The following is a 15,047-nucleotide window of genomic DNA, read 5'->3' as shown; positions in this document are numbered from 1 at the left end:
TTTTAAGAAGACAACAAAGGATATTTGTGGTTTGAGCTTCAGAGATTATCTCAGGTCAGTAGTTTCAGAGGGTTATCCATCTTCTAAAATCCAGAAAGTCTACATTTTAAATGAGAATTTTAAATTGTTTTCTGCATTTCCCCCTTTTGATCAGGATTATCTTATAGAATCTTCTGCTTTCTTGACTCTTTGTCGTCCTCTGTTGCTGCAGGAGATTAGAGAACAAATAGCGTGCCTTATATTATTATCACTTGTAAGCTTTTAAGAACTCAGGCACTCCACCAAAAACTATAAAGTTGAATAGAAGCACTAAACATGTTATATTAGGCCGGTTAACCAGATTGTTCTATGAAACAGTGACCCTAAGCCCCTAAACCAAGGAACCATATCCCATGAGGTGTTTGGTTGTATATAAACAATCTCAGCAGCTTCTCTGTTACTTATTTTTGCCATTCTAAATAACATGTTTACACAACTTTTGCCAATTTAACTTTTTACAGATGTTGTTGTTATTTTCAGTGCTGTTGAGTCGGTTCCAACTCATAGCAACCCTGTATAGGGTTTCCAAGGAGGAGCTTGGTGGGTTTGAACTGCCAACTTTATAGTTAGCAGTCCCGTGCTTATCCCACAGTGCCACAACAGGACTCCAAATTATTCATTACTGTTGGGTATGCAACCCTACCCTTAATCAATGTGATTTTACATAACCGTCCCTACCTCTTGCCTCTGGTATCAATAAATAACTGATCTGTATACAGTTTCCATTTCTTATCTTTTGATATTACTGAGGCCATGCAATGTTTGTCTTTTTGCGGTTGATTTATTTCACTAAACATAATTTCAAAATTTTGTTCCATTTTGTGGCATATGTATCAAGACTTAATTTCTCTTACTGTTTTAATCACATTCCCTGTATGTACCACGTTCATCTGTTGATGAGTATTTGGCTGTTGTGTCATTGTCAGCTCTTTGGAGACCACCAGGAAGACAGTTTAACTGAGTTTATTGAAATTAATTTTTTTTCTGCCTTACTATTTCAAAAATCAATATTAGAGCTTAGTGTTAATGTCACTTTGGTCATACACTTTGAAAACTACTTTGATCCCTGTGCCATAGGTTTTCTCCCCACACTAACCCTGGACAATAAGTTCATCCAAGGGCATTTTCTCAATTTTTTAATGTACATTTGAATCCTTTGGCGAGCTTGTTAAAATGCAGATTCAGATTGGGGAAGGGGTTGGTGATTTTCAGCAGTTCTCATAAGATGGCACCAGTACTGTAGGTATGTGGACTGTATTTTGAGTGACGAGGCTCTAGGCAGAAACCTATTTCAAATATCTAAATTTAATGCTCTGTTGAAATTGAGCACAGTCTAGGGTTGTCAGTGCCCTAACTCCTGGGTGACTAGGCTACCCCATGCAATATTTAGGGCATACTTCTACTAAATATTTATTCATTCTTTATCTGAAATTTATAATTTAACCAGACATTTCTCTCTTTTTTTTCTCTCTCTCTCTTTCTCACATACACAGTGCTAAAGCTGACAGCTGCTATTTACAATCTAAATAAAATATGAAGATGTCAACATAGGCTTTAAGAAGTTCATGGAAAATTCTTATCTTTTAATTCAGCTTTTCCATGAACCTTTTGAAGCCCCCTGATACATACTATTACATTTAAAATAATGTGATTGTTTTTATTTTGAGAGAAAGGATGGATAGAATCTAGGTTTTTTTTAGTTTGTCAAAACATAATACTTAGTAGTTTTCAGTATAATAGAAAACACCTAAATATTTACCTAGGTGATTTCAGTAGAATAGAATAATATATAAGCAGGACCACCCATCCCCCATATGTAGGGACTATGTGAAAAATAGTGAATTTGGTATACTCTAAACATACCCCCCGTAAAGATTTACGGCTTTGAAAACCCTGTGCAGGGTCGCTGAGTCAGACCCGTCTCCATGGTACTTAACAACAACAACAAAACATACTTGAAGATAGACAATTAGGACCCTTCAGTGTCAGTGTTTTAAGCCACACACTGAAAGCAGTAAGTTTTAATATGATTGTTGTTATGTGCTATGGAGTCAATTCCGACTCATAGAGACCCTATACAGGGTTTCCGAGGCTGTAAATCTTTACGGGAGCAGAACGCCTCATCTTTCTCCCGCGGAACAGCTGGTGGTCTTGCTGCCACTGGTAGTTTCGAACTGCTGATCCTGAGGTTCGCAGCCCGATTCGTAACCACTACACTACCAGAGCGCCTTAATATGATGTTGTTGTTATTAAGTGCCGTCGAGTCGGTTCCGACCCATAGCGACCCTGTACAGGGTTTCCAAGGGTGTAAATCCTTACGGGAGTAGAAAGCCTCATCTTTCTACCAAGGAGCGGCTGGTAGTTTCGAATTGCTGACCTTAAGGTTCGCAGCCCGATTCGTAACCACTACGCTACCAGATAGATAGGTTTAAATTTAGACAGTAATTTTATGGTTCCTTTTTTTTTTCTTCTTGGATCTTTTAAACTTAGCATTATGGATTAAATTGTGTCCCCTTAAAATATGTGTTATAAATCCTTACCTTTATGTTGCTGTTGTTAAATGCTGTTGAGTCAGTTCCAACTCACAGCAACCCTGTATGGGGTTTCCGAGGAACAAGGAAAGGCTAGTGAGTTTGAACCAGCAGTCTTGCAATTTAAACCGACCTTGTGGTCTAGTATTTATCCTACAATGCCACACCAGGATGCCTGTGGTTATAAGCCCATTTGGGAGTGGATTGTCCTTGTTGTGTTAATGAGGCAGAATTCCTGTCCAGTGTATCTTGAGTCAGTATCTTTTGAGCTATATAAGAGATTAAACACAAGCCAGCAAGCAGAGATTGGGGGTGAAGGGGTGGGGTGGGGGGAGATGTCACATCACTCCAGGGTCACCCAGAAGCAGAAGTTTGAAACAGACAAGGTCCTTCCTCCAGATCCAACAGAGAGAAAAAGCCTTTCCCTAAAGCCAGCCCTCTGAATTATGGCTTTGAGTGTGCTATAAATTGTAAGAGATAAAGTTCTGTTTGTTAAGCCGCCTATTCATGGTATTTCTGTTAACTAAGGCCCTTAGAAAGGCCGTACTGTGTACTATTGATATTTTCTAACACTGTACACTATAATTATATGAAAATCATCTGTTGTCTATTAAAGCGTATGGAAGACAATGTAAATGCTTTTATTTTCTTTGTCTTTTCAGATTCTTTACAGAGTTGGAAGCGAGACATCAGAATAATATCTTCATTGATGATATAAGTGACATTGTAGAAAAACACACAGCATCCACATTTGACCCATATGTGAAATACTGTACAAATGAAGTCTATCAACAGCGGACCCTGCAGAAATTATTGTAAGCAAAGTAGTCTAACCTAGTTTTAATTAGGTCACACTGATTAAAATGAATTGATTTTTTTTTAGATCACAGTTTAGGATGCCTTCTGAGTATTTCCCAGGGGAACAACATTTAAGAGTAATGCTTTCAGAATGAGAGTAGAGAAATCAAGTCTGCAAAATTTCCTTCATAAAGCAATTATGAAATAATAGTTGTTGTCTACTTTTTAAAAATTGCTGCAAGACACGAGGACCGTCATTACTTCAGATCGCCCAACTTTCTAAGGTGTCCCTGACACATGACAGAAACATTTAATTCTGTCACGTATATAGTCAGAATGAGTTAGAGTTAACATTAGTGATAACTTAGATGTTAACAACTAGCAAAACTGAAAATTAAGTGATATACCAGAAACCAAGAGCAAGAGAAAGTTCACCAGGGTTTTCTATATTGTTCTCATCTCTCTCCATTTGTGGCGCTGTAAAGTGAGACTGCAAAGTCATTTGAACTGCAGGCTAAGTGGTTCAAGCTCACCAGCTGCTCCTTGGAAACCCTATACAGTGTTGCTATGAGTCAGAATCAACTTGATGGCACTTAACAACAACAACAAAACTTATTATGTCATTATTGAGTTCCCCACCACTACCACTACCACCACTGGATAGTTAGAAGAGGAGGCAGTATCTGAAGGAAAGCAATTGAGGAAAATGTTCCTAAAGATTTAATTATCCAACAAAAATGAGGTATACGTTAAATTTTACTTTGTACCTTTTTCAGTTGTCCTATGTCAGTTACTAAGAATTTGGATGTGACATATGTATGAGGGGGAAGTGCAGTGGCTCTGTAGGATAAGCACTGGACTGCAAACCACAAAGTCTGCCATTCGAGCCCACCAGCCTCTCTAAGGGAGAAAGATGAGGCTTTCTGCTCTCATAAAGTTTTTTAAGAGCCTCAGAAACCCTATACAGGGTTGCTATGAGTTGGAACGACTTGATGTCACTTAGCAACAACATATGAGAGGGCTTCAGAACAAGTTCCTGGAAGAACTTTTAATTGCAAATGTTTTGAAGCCCCTGGTATATGTCATTTGTATCTTTGAAAAAGGGTGAGTGATTGTTCAATAAATGTCTATCTTATTTTATTTTCAGGGACCCAATTTATCACAAGTAACTGTTTGTTTTATGCACAGTTGTATGAGACTGTAAATTCACTTGGGGGGGGGCATATGGACTGTTATCATGCTTTTATAGCCCCCTGTGAGTTGTGGTATTTATGGCCATACCGTAGAGCTCTGGTCAGCTTCTGTGCAGTGTGTGAGACCCTGGGGAGGAGGGTTAATGGTAAAGATCTCACAGCTGCTTGGAAAAACAGAACCAGTTAAAGCCTCCCAAGTTGGTGAGAAGGACTGAGTATGCCACCTCTCCCCCATGAAAGCTTATGAAACTCTGGTATGACCAGGATGGAAAACTCATGGCTACTAATTTCAAATGGAGTTTTTTATATAAAGCATGGTGTCTCAACCTCAACATGACATTTTGGGATGCATGAGTCGGTTTTGTGGGGCAGTCTTGTGCATGATGTTTAGTAGCATCCCTAGTGTCTCCCAACTAGATACCAGTCACATCTCCTCATGCCAGTTGTGACAGCCACTTCAGACATTGCCACATGTCTCCTGGTGGTTGTTGGTGGTGTTTATGTGCTGTGGAGTCAGTTCTGACTCATTGCAACACTGTATAGGGTTTCCCCGGCTGTAAATCTTTACAGGAGCAGAAAGCCTCATCTTTCTCCCATGGAGCGTCTTGTGGACTTGCTGCCAGGGATCCTTGTGGGGGCAAAATCACACCTCCTTTCTTTTTTTGCTTGTCCCTCCTCTCCTCTGTCTTTGGGAACCGCTGGTATAAAAAGATAGACATTGGTTTGTAATTGTTAGAGAATACAAACTGTATGTTTGAAAACAAAGCCTTCAGTTAGAGCTAAGCTCAATTTTCATTTTGTTTTGCAGAATTTTAAAAATGTGAATAGGTACAGCTGTATATTATCTAACTCTAAAAAAGGAAGCTTTTTATCTGAATTAATTTAATGACACCATCATTTGGGTTCTCACATGGAAGTTAGTATTTTTGTCTTCAGGGACTTTGTTGCAGTTGATGTAAATTTTCAGTTAGAGTAGTGATTTTCAACTTCAGTGGCCATTAGAAATGCCCAGGATACTTGAAAACAAGCAAACAAGGATGTATCCAGACTATGTAATTACAATTCTTGTGACTGGGGACCAGGAAGCTAAGTGATTTTCATACACAGGGGGTTAGAGTTTTTTGTTTTTTTTTAACTTCTTAAAAATCTGTTCAATGCTAACAGGGGAAATAAACCTAAAACTCATCAATCTGATCACATGAGAATAACGCATTTCTTAATGATTTCTTTTAATTTGCTAGTTTAAGTATTTTTCTAATTTACTTTTAGCAGCTTTGATCCAAACCATCTAATTTTTGAAATATCCACCACTGCCATGGCTCTTCTTCCTAAACTTTCTTTCCAGAGTGTGAAAATACAATATCCAGTTGTTGTTGTTGTTAGGTGCCATTGAGTCGGTACCGTCCCATAGCGACCTTATGCACAGCAGAGCGAAATCCTGCCCGATCCTGGGCCAACCTCACTAATGTAGCCATGTTTGAGTCCATCGATGCTGCCACTTGGCCAATCCATCTCATTGTATTTGCCTCTTTTTCTCTGACCCTCCACCTTACCAAACATTATATCCTTCTCCAGCGTCTGCTCCCTCCTGACAGTACGTCCGAAGTATGAGAGATGAAGTTTGGCCATCTTAGCCTCCAAGGAGCACTCTGGCTGCACTTCTTCCAACACACATCTCTTGGTTCTTTTGGCAGTCCATGGCACTTTGAATATTCTCCTCCAACACCTTAACTCAAAGGCATCAATTCTACGGTCTTCCTTATTTACTATCCAGCTTTCTCATCTATATGAGGTTATTGAAAATACCATATCCAGTACTACAACCTTTTCTCTCAGTTCCCCTCTTGATCCTCCTGTCCCCCTTCTGTCTTTGCTAATTATTAAATCTAGTACTTGGCAAGTTGGGGACCTTGTTTGCATTCCATTCTCTTAATGGAATTCCCACCTGGCTTTCCTTAAAAGTTGTATGGGTAGTTGGTCCCACATAAGATAATCTGTTTTGGCATATTTTATCTTGCTGAGTTCCATAAAAATGAGAGAGTAGGAGAAATACTCTAGCTGATATGGTCCAAAGATTTTCTGTCTTAGAAAGAGGACTGGTGAAAAGGCTAAAAACTAGTAAGTCTGGTCTAACTGACTTTGCTAAAGAAGAGACTAAAAACGTATCATATGTTATCTTATTCATGCATTGTGCTTATAGTTTATTATATATGATATCTATTCTGTTTATTGGAGTCCTGATGTTGTGGGTTAAGTACTAGACGGCAAGGTCGATTTGAACTAGAACGTCAGCAGTTCAAATCCTCCCATCTGCTTTCAGAAACCCTAAACCAGGTCGCTATGAATTGGAACTAACTTGATGGCACTTAACAATAATAACAGTTCTGTTTATTAATTGGTAGTTGATATATTCAAGAATATGGTACCATTGCCTCTCATTTAATTACTTTCTACTTTTATTAGTTTCTAGCTCATATATTTCTATCTTATTGTTCGTATTGTTAATCTTAAATCATATGTTTTCATATACTTGAAAATCACTGGCAATGTATTAATTTATCATAGCACTTTGTAACAGATTTTATTTGCTTCTTAACTTTGAGGAAGAAACCTTGTTTGTTTGTTTGTTTTCTCTCAGAGCCACCAACCCATCTTTTAAGGAAGTCTTATCACGAATTGAGACCCATAAAGACTGCAGGAACTTACCCATGATCTCCTTTCTCATTCTCCCCATGCAGAGGGTGACCCGCCTCCCCCTGCTGATGGACGTAAGACATGACCTGCTGGCCTTTTCTTCTCTATAAGTGTGCTGCTATAAATCTAAGACAATTATTCTTATTATTAAATTGATAGATATCTCTTTTGTAACATACCCAACCAAGTGAAAAGGTGCTATTTGTTTGGAAAAGTGCCTGGGGGGCACAGTTTGCAATCTGTTGTTAACCTAAAGTGGTGGTTTGAACCCAACTTACAGCTTGGCAGGAGAGAAGGCATGGCAAATGGCTTCTCTAAGCATTACAGCAAAGAAAATCTTATGGCGCAGTTCTACTCTGTAACACGGAGGTTGTCATGATTTCGGGGCCGCGCAGTGGCAGCTAACACACAGTGAGAAAGTGCTATTTGGTTGGAAAGTCTCAACTGTGTCTGGTATGTGTGGCAGTATCTTTAATTGAGATTTGTGTGGTCACTCTGAAGAATTTACATTACATCACCCACTGCTCCGTGTGTGTTTTCACGGCAAACAATATAGGCTTTAGAAATCGTGAGACCTAGATTCCATTTCTGACAAGAGCCATTCACTAGGCATATGACCTTGGGCAAATTACTCAATCTCTTTGGGCTTCAGCATTCTCAGATTGATCAGTAAGGTCCCGCCTACCTGTAACGTTCCACCATGCTGTGGTGCTGACATTCTGCACAGGAATGAAACTCATTCTGTGTAACAGATCATAAACTCACCCACTGTGTATCTCCTAGCTGATTCCCAGCTGTGCTTCACACTTCCCCTCTACTCACTCTACTTACTGTGCAAAGTGGCTGAGAAAATTCAGCATCCTTTTGATTTTAGGGAGTGTCATGAAGAAAACAAGTATTTGACTTCGAATGATGGCCGGGCAAGGATGGTGGAAGTGAGTAGAGACTGTGTAAAGCCCAGTGTAGAAGCAGCCAGGAGGTGGACCAGGAGCCCTGCACACTGGCCATGCTAGAACTGACGTGGTTGGCAGAGCAAAGGCAGCATGAGAGAAAAACAGAGTGGCCTGACGCAGGTCTAATCTGACTATGGGCCAGATTTTGTCTTTTTGATCTCATAAAAGCATTTTTATCATACTTTTACTTTAAAATGTATATGGCGTATATAATGTCATGCTAGCTTTTCCATACCTGACTTTATAAATCAAAACACAAACAAAAGTATAGTAGTAGAAATGTGATTGCAGAATATGGTTACAAAATAGATTCCCTCTTCTAGATTCCATCATAAATTCTGAAATGTTTAAAACTAATAGGAGTGACCCAAATGCACACGGCCAATCTTTTGCCTCTACTGAACATTATTGGGAGGTTCTGGTGACCAGCCGGAACTTCCAACACCTACGAATTCACCTCAATCTGCCATCATCACACCCTTCCCAGTCACCAAATGTAATTTGGGAATTTCCCCCTGCCTAACTTCCAGAGGTTCAAGCCAGATCCAGAAGAGGCCGTGGAATGAGGGATATCATTGCTGATGTCCGATAGATCTTGGCTAAAGCCAGAGAATATCAGAAAGATGTTTGCCTGTGCTTTATTGACTATGCAAAGGCTTTCGATTGTGTGGATCATGACAAGCTATGTACAACATTGCAAAGTATAAGTATTCTGGAACACTTAATTGTGCTCATGAGAAATCTGTACCTAGACCAAGAGGCAGTTGTTCGAACAGAACATGGGAACACTGAATGGTTTAAAATGAAGAAAGGTGGTGTGCAACAAAGTTGTATTCTTTCACCATACTTATTCAACCTGTACGCTGAACAAATAATCCGAAAAGCTGCGTTATATGAAGGAAAACGTGGCATCATGATTGAAGGAAGACTCATTAACAACCTGTGATATGCAGATGATGCAACCTTGCTTGCTGAAAGTGAAGAGGACTTAAAACATTTACCAATGAAGATCAAAGATCGCAGCCTTCGGTATGCGTTGCATCTCATTGTAAAGAAAACAGAAATCCTCACCACTAGACCAATAAACAACATTCTTATCAACGGAGAAAAGGTTGAAGTTGTCAAGGATCAACCATCAACACTCAAGCAGCAGTCAAGAAATCAAATGACGTATTGCATTAGGCAAATCTGCTGCACAAGACCTTTTAAAGTGTTGTAGAGCAAAGATGTCAGCTTTGACCCAAGCCATGGTATTTTCAGTAACCTCATATGCATGCAAAAGCTGGGCAGTGAATAAGGAAGACTGTAGAAGAATTGATGCTTTTGAGTTTATGGTGTTGGAGGAGAATATTGAAAGTGCCATGGGCTGCCAAAAGAACAAACAGATCTGTGTTGGAAGAAGTGCAGGCAGAGTGCTCCTTGGAGGCCAGGATGGCCAAACTTCATCTCTCATACTTCGGACATATTGTCAGGAGGGACCAGTCGCTTGAGAAGGATATTATGTTTGGTAAGGTCAGAGAAAAAGAGGAAGACCCCCAAAGAGATGGATTGGCAAAGTGGCAGCATCAATGGACTCAAGCACGGCAATAATAGTGAGGTTGTCTCAGGATCCGGCAGTGTTTCGTTCTGCTGTACATAAGGTCGCTATGAGTTAATACCGACTCGATGGCACCTAACAACTATAATCATGAGGAGTCCCGGTGTGTCAGACTGCAAAGTCGTTTGAACTTTAAGGTCGGTGTTTCAAGCTCATAAGCTGCTCCTTGGGAACCCTATACAGGGTCGCTGTGGATTAGAATTGACTCTACAACAATTAACAACAACAATCATTTTGAAAAACTTACAGTTTTGAAACTTTAGCTCTCGTATTTTTCTTTTCTTCTTTTTTTTTTTTTTAAGATCACATCTAGGAATAGAATCTAGACAGGTTGTCAAAGCCAAATTTTCAGGTTATCAAAACCTAGATTCCATGAAAAACAAGGGTTACTTCATGTGACTGTTAATGAATCTATACTGACAAATTTTTAAGAAATTCCTATTTGTCAATGACAAATGAATTCTTCCTAATGTGTGACATCCTGTAGTGTTGGAGTTATGGATTTTGAGGTTTCTTTCTTCAGTGAAAAAACTGGATTCTTTCTAAATGCAACTTTTCTATTTTTGTTTTACAGTGTTAGATTTTTGAATTTTCAGGATTTGTTCCTTTTCTATTAAAAATGTACAACTTAGTCACGTTTCCTTAGATTCTTTGTACGTTGTGATCTCCTGGCTGGTTTTTATCCTCACTCTCTTTAATTTGGAGAAAGTTACGTAAATAGGATGAGACTCACAATATCTAGTATGTATCATGTTGTACAGTACTGGAGATCTGTGGCCTGTTTTCCCAGTGAGCTCTAAAACATGCATTGGTCACAAGCTCCTTTGAGATTGTGAGCAAAGCTGTAGCCACAGTCACTGGGAGTTGATGTTTGCACAAATTTTATATAAGTTTCAGAGTGTGCATAGACACTGTGGATTCTAATGAAGAATACTTGCTCCCAGGGACAGAAATCAGTATTTTCCTGATCACTTTAGTGCCCATTAGTAGGTCATGCAATGGGCTTTTAAATTATGTGCACCATTTTAAAAAATCAAATAGATTATATTAGTGTTCATGATTTGGTTTGGATGTAAAGAGAATCATGTTTCATTTATGTGTGTGTGTGTGTATAGCCATATAAAGTCTACATTTTTCTCATTTAATATTTATGACAAACCTGTAACATTGTTGACATTAACCCAGTTTTACAGATTGGGAAAGTGAAGCTTCTAGACACCAGTTTGGTGACATGCCCAAAGCTAACATGGGACAAATACGGGATTTTAAACTAGGTTCTGCCACCTCTGAAGTCTGTCCTCTAATTTAGCCATTCTCTGGATTTACTTGAATCTTATATGCTGAAAGATTATTCCCCAGTTTTATCATTGGATTTTAATGTCATCTTTAAAGTCACTCCTTAATATTGTGTTCAGCATTGTTAAGCGTCCGTACGTGAGTAAGATGATATGGCTAGACACTGATTTTATTTTGCTTAATGAAACAAATCCATTGATTTCTTTCACTTTTACTTCATTGCAGACCATCTGTCAAAAAACATCTAAGGACTCTCCAAAGTACGAAGTCTGCAAAAGGGCCTTAAAGGAAGTAAGCAAGGTAACTGTTGGTTCATTCATCAGACAGTAAACATTCAGAAACCACAGAAAAGAGTGTCTTGGCTTGATGCTGAAAATTATTAGATCCTTGCAATCATTTACACTGAATTTGCTAGACAGTTTGATAAAATGATGTTTTCCATACTCAAATTAAATTGGTATTTTTATTGCTTCAGAGAGTCTTGCTTTAAGGAGCAATAAATGTCTCCATATTTGGTGGTTTGAAGAGCTAATCAGTCATTCTCTCATTCAGCAAATATTTATTGAGTATTAACTCTTGTGCCAGGCACAGTGTCAACCCCTGAGAATACAGATAGGGTCAGTGCCCTCATGAAACTTGGAGTGCTGTGAGGAACGCTGAATAAGAATTCAGTAAAAGATGATGTATGTATGACATGAGAAGGAGGGCACATGGTGATACTCAGGCTGAGTCCTGAAGCAAGAGTATGTATGAGTAAGGAATTGGTAGAGAGATGGGGAGGGAATGTCTTGATTATGTGTAGAGGCCAAAAGACAAGAAAGTGTGGTGAATTTGAAGAACAGAAATGTCCTTCATATGACTAGCCTAGGAGAGGGTAGCGGGGGGTCAGTCATGAGGGGCTTTGTGCATGTTAGGAAATTGTGGACCTACCTTAAGTTGATGTCGAAGCCATGTACGTGAACTCCTACAAGCACTACTACAGGCTTGGGACCAGTTCTGAGGCCCTTGCATTCACTAGACAAGAGATGACTGGAATAAACTGATGAATTCAACCTATATAGAGAGACCGGTGGAACCCAAAGATATGGCCCTTGGTCACCTTTCACGTCTAGAACGGAACTCTTCCTTGTGGCTCAACTTTCAGCCAAGCAGTAGATAAGTCTGTAACAGAAACAACACTAGTGAGGTATGTACATCCTAGAATAGTCAACCATTTGAGATCAAAAGGGTGGCATTGACTCAAGGTCAAAGTTCAGAAGGGTGCAGGAAGGAAGAATGGAAATTGAAAAACAAGGAGTAAGTGGGTAAGTGATGTTACATGGATGGGATTGCAATCACTGATATGTAATAAAGTGTATGATTTGTCAAATGTAAAACTAGGGATATGCTCTATAAACCTTTCATAAGCACAATAAAAAATTAACAAACAAACAAATAATTTGGCCTATATATCGGAGAGCTAGACTTGGAGATAAATTGAGTGAGCATGTTTGTGGACCAAAGTGAGAAGAATATGGTCTCTGGCTGGCTGGATGTTTTTTATTTATCTTTAAAATAGGAACACTTCAAACCCATTTCAAACACATTATTGAAATTACTATAGAACATCATAGTAGGCTAAATAAATGAGTCAGAAGCTCAGAAAAGAGAAAGACCTGAATTAGGGACGTGGATTTTGAGAATCAGCAACATGCAGACAGTATCTGAAACCAGAAGAGTGGGTTAGATGACCCAGGGAGAGTGTGTAGAATAAGAACAGTGGATCTGATGCACAGCCATAATGAATACCAGCATTCACAATCTTGTTTAGGGAAACAGAGCCAGCAAAGGAGATTTAACAAGTAATGTAGCCAGAGGAAACCATAGCTCAATAAATAACCAGAAGAATAGAAAACTGTATGGTCTGATAGATGGGTGGTAATTTGAAGGAAGGAAAGTCAACCCTATTGAATGCTCCTGAAAGATAAAGTGAGTTTGAGGATTGAGGTGTTCACTGGGTTTATAGAGAAGTAGGTTGCATGCTTATGTGATGGGTGTGGAAGCCAGATTGGAGGGTGTTGAGGAATGAGTAGGAGGTGGGAAGATGCAGTCGCCAGCAAGTGTAGCCAGTTATTTTAAGAAGCTGGCTGTAAGGGGGAAAGAGGGGGAGGGCTGTAGCTGCAAAGGGAGGTGAGAAAGAGTGGGGCCATTTGTTTCTTGTATTTTTAAGATGAGAAAAATGTGTTTATGCTTAGACACTGAGAATAATCTAGCTGAGAGGAAGCAGTAGAAGGGATAGAAGGAAAGACACTGTATGAGTTAGGCATGGGGGATCAAAGATGATGACATCAGAAACTTCCTAAATTCCAGCAGCATACCACCTATATGAGTCTGACATGTCTTTGAATAATCTTATTATGAAGTAATGTTTCTTTGCATTGACTTTAAATTGACTCACAATTTTATTTATCCTCATCTATGCCAATAATGACTGAGAAATTGTGGGTTTTCTGAGCTAGTTTCTTTTTCTACCACACATTTTTATACAGAACTCTCTGTAATCTACATATCCATCTCTTGTTTCATCAGTTGTCTGAATACCATAATCTGAGGAACACTTAAGTAAAGAGACATACTCAGATTGAGGTCCTGTTATGAATGAGTCTGTCTTCTAGGACCCCAGTTCCTTGAAGAAGTCAGTGAAGGGTCTTTAGAAGAAGCTGCCGAAGAAGTTTTAACTCTGGACTTGAAAGAAAGCAGTTTAGAGTATTTAGTAAAGTTAAAAACAAAATATGCATGGCGTTTGATACAAAGATTTTACTTCTAAGAATCTTACAAATAACCACATAATGCTGAGATGCATAAGGCTATTTCTAATAGCTTAATTTATAATTTATAATTAGTAGCGTAGTGGTTACGAATTGGGCTGCGAACCTTAAGGTCAGCGGTTCGAAACTATCAGCCGCTCCATGGGAGAAAGATGAGGCTTTCTACTCCCGTAAAGATTGACACCCTCGGAAACCCTGTACAGGGTCGCTATGGGTCAGAACCGACTCGACGGCACTTAACAACAACAAAAGAGGAGGAAAGTATCATTCTAAATGGTTTCTAGTAAGAGAATTTTTTGGGTTGTTACTGAGATTAACACAGATTGAAGAATAAGAATCCAGGCAGAAGACAAAAGGGTAGAGGTAATTGGTTGTAAAATGGAACTCAGGAATATAATGTCTTTCAAGAATTTCACATTCCTGCCATAGTATGACTACTGTGTTCCTTCAGGCATCTCTTCTTTTACCTGATTGGACTGGTAAATTTTGGAAAGACTGGCAGAAATGTAATGGACCTATAAATTGCTTTGCTTTATTGATACTGTAAATTAGTTTAGAAAAGATTCTCTGAAAAAATGCTATCCCATGACTGATTTTATCTGAAGGACAGCATATTTCTCTCTCTTAGCATGAATATCACAACCTAGTCACCAGTTTCTTAGTTTCAAAGGGTACTGAAGTCACTAATACAGCCAGCTCAGAAGAATTGATCTTCTGTTTTCTTTTTGAAAATTGCTAATTGGGTTTTATAAGGAGCTCTGGTACCGTATTGGTTAAGAATAGGGCTGCTAACCTCAAGGTCAGCAGTTCGAAACTACCAGCTGTTCCGCGGGAGAAAGATGAGGCTTTCTGCTCCCATAAAGATTTACAACCTCGGAAACCCTGTACAGGGTCACTATGAGTCTGAACTGACTCCACGGTACTTAACAACAACAACAACAACAATATTTGGGATTTATAGATTCCGGGAAAATAATATCAGCATTTTCAGCCTGAAGATAAGGAGAGTTGTTTTGTTTTTAACATTTTTATTGTGGATTGAGTGAAAGTTTACAGGGCAGATCATCAGTTTTACATTCAACAAATCATACACCTTGTTTCATTACAATGATTATAATCCCTTCCATATACCATCAGTT

The 15,047-nt window shown here is 39.0% G+C and overlaps 1 protein-coding gene across 1 annotated transcript in view; it reads left to right on the top strand.

Moving 5' to 3' along the window:
• The window catches only part of ARHGEF26 (Rho guanine nucleotide exchange factor (GEF) 26), a 216,283-nt gene that overhangs the window by 146,630 nt on the left and 54,606 nt on the right, over positions 1 to 15,047 (top strand). Inside the window, exons 8-10 of the mRNA XM_006867963.1 lie at positions 3,233 to 3,385; positions 7,200 to 7,329; positions 11,327 to 11,401. Coding sequence (XP_006868025.1) covers positions 3,233 to 3,385; positions 7,200 to 7,329; positions 11,327 to 11,401 — 358 coding nt within the window. The remainder of the gene's footprint in view (positions 1 to 3,232; positions 3,386 to 7,199; positions 7,330 to 11,326; positions 11,402 to 15,047) is intronic.

The sequence above is a fragment of the Chrysochloris asiatica genome, unplaced genomic scaffold (assembly GCF_000296735.1).
Source record: "Chrysochloris asiatica unplaced genomic scaffold, ChrAsi1.0 scaffold00113, whole genome shotgun sequence".
Lineage (NCBI taxonomy): Eukaryota > Metazoa > Chordata > Mammalia > Afrosoricida > Chrysochloridae > Chrysochloris > Chrysochloris asiatica.
The sequence above is the reverse complement of the archived record's forward strand: the minus strand, read 5'-3'. Positions and strand labels throughout refer to the sequence as shown.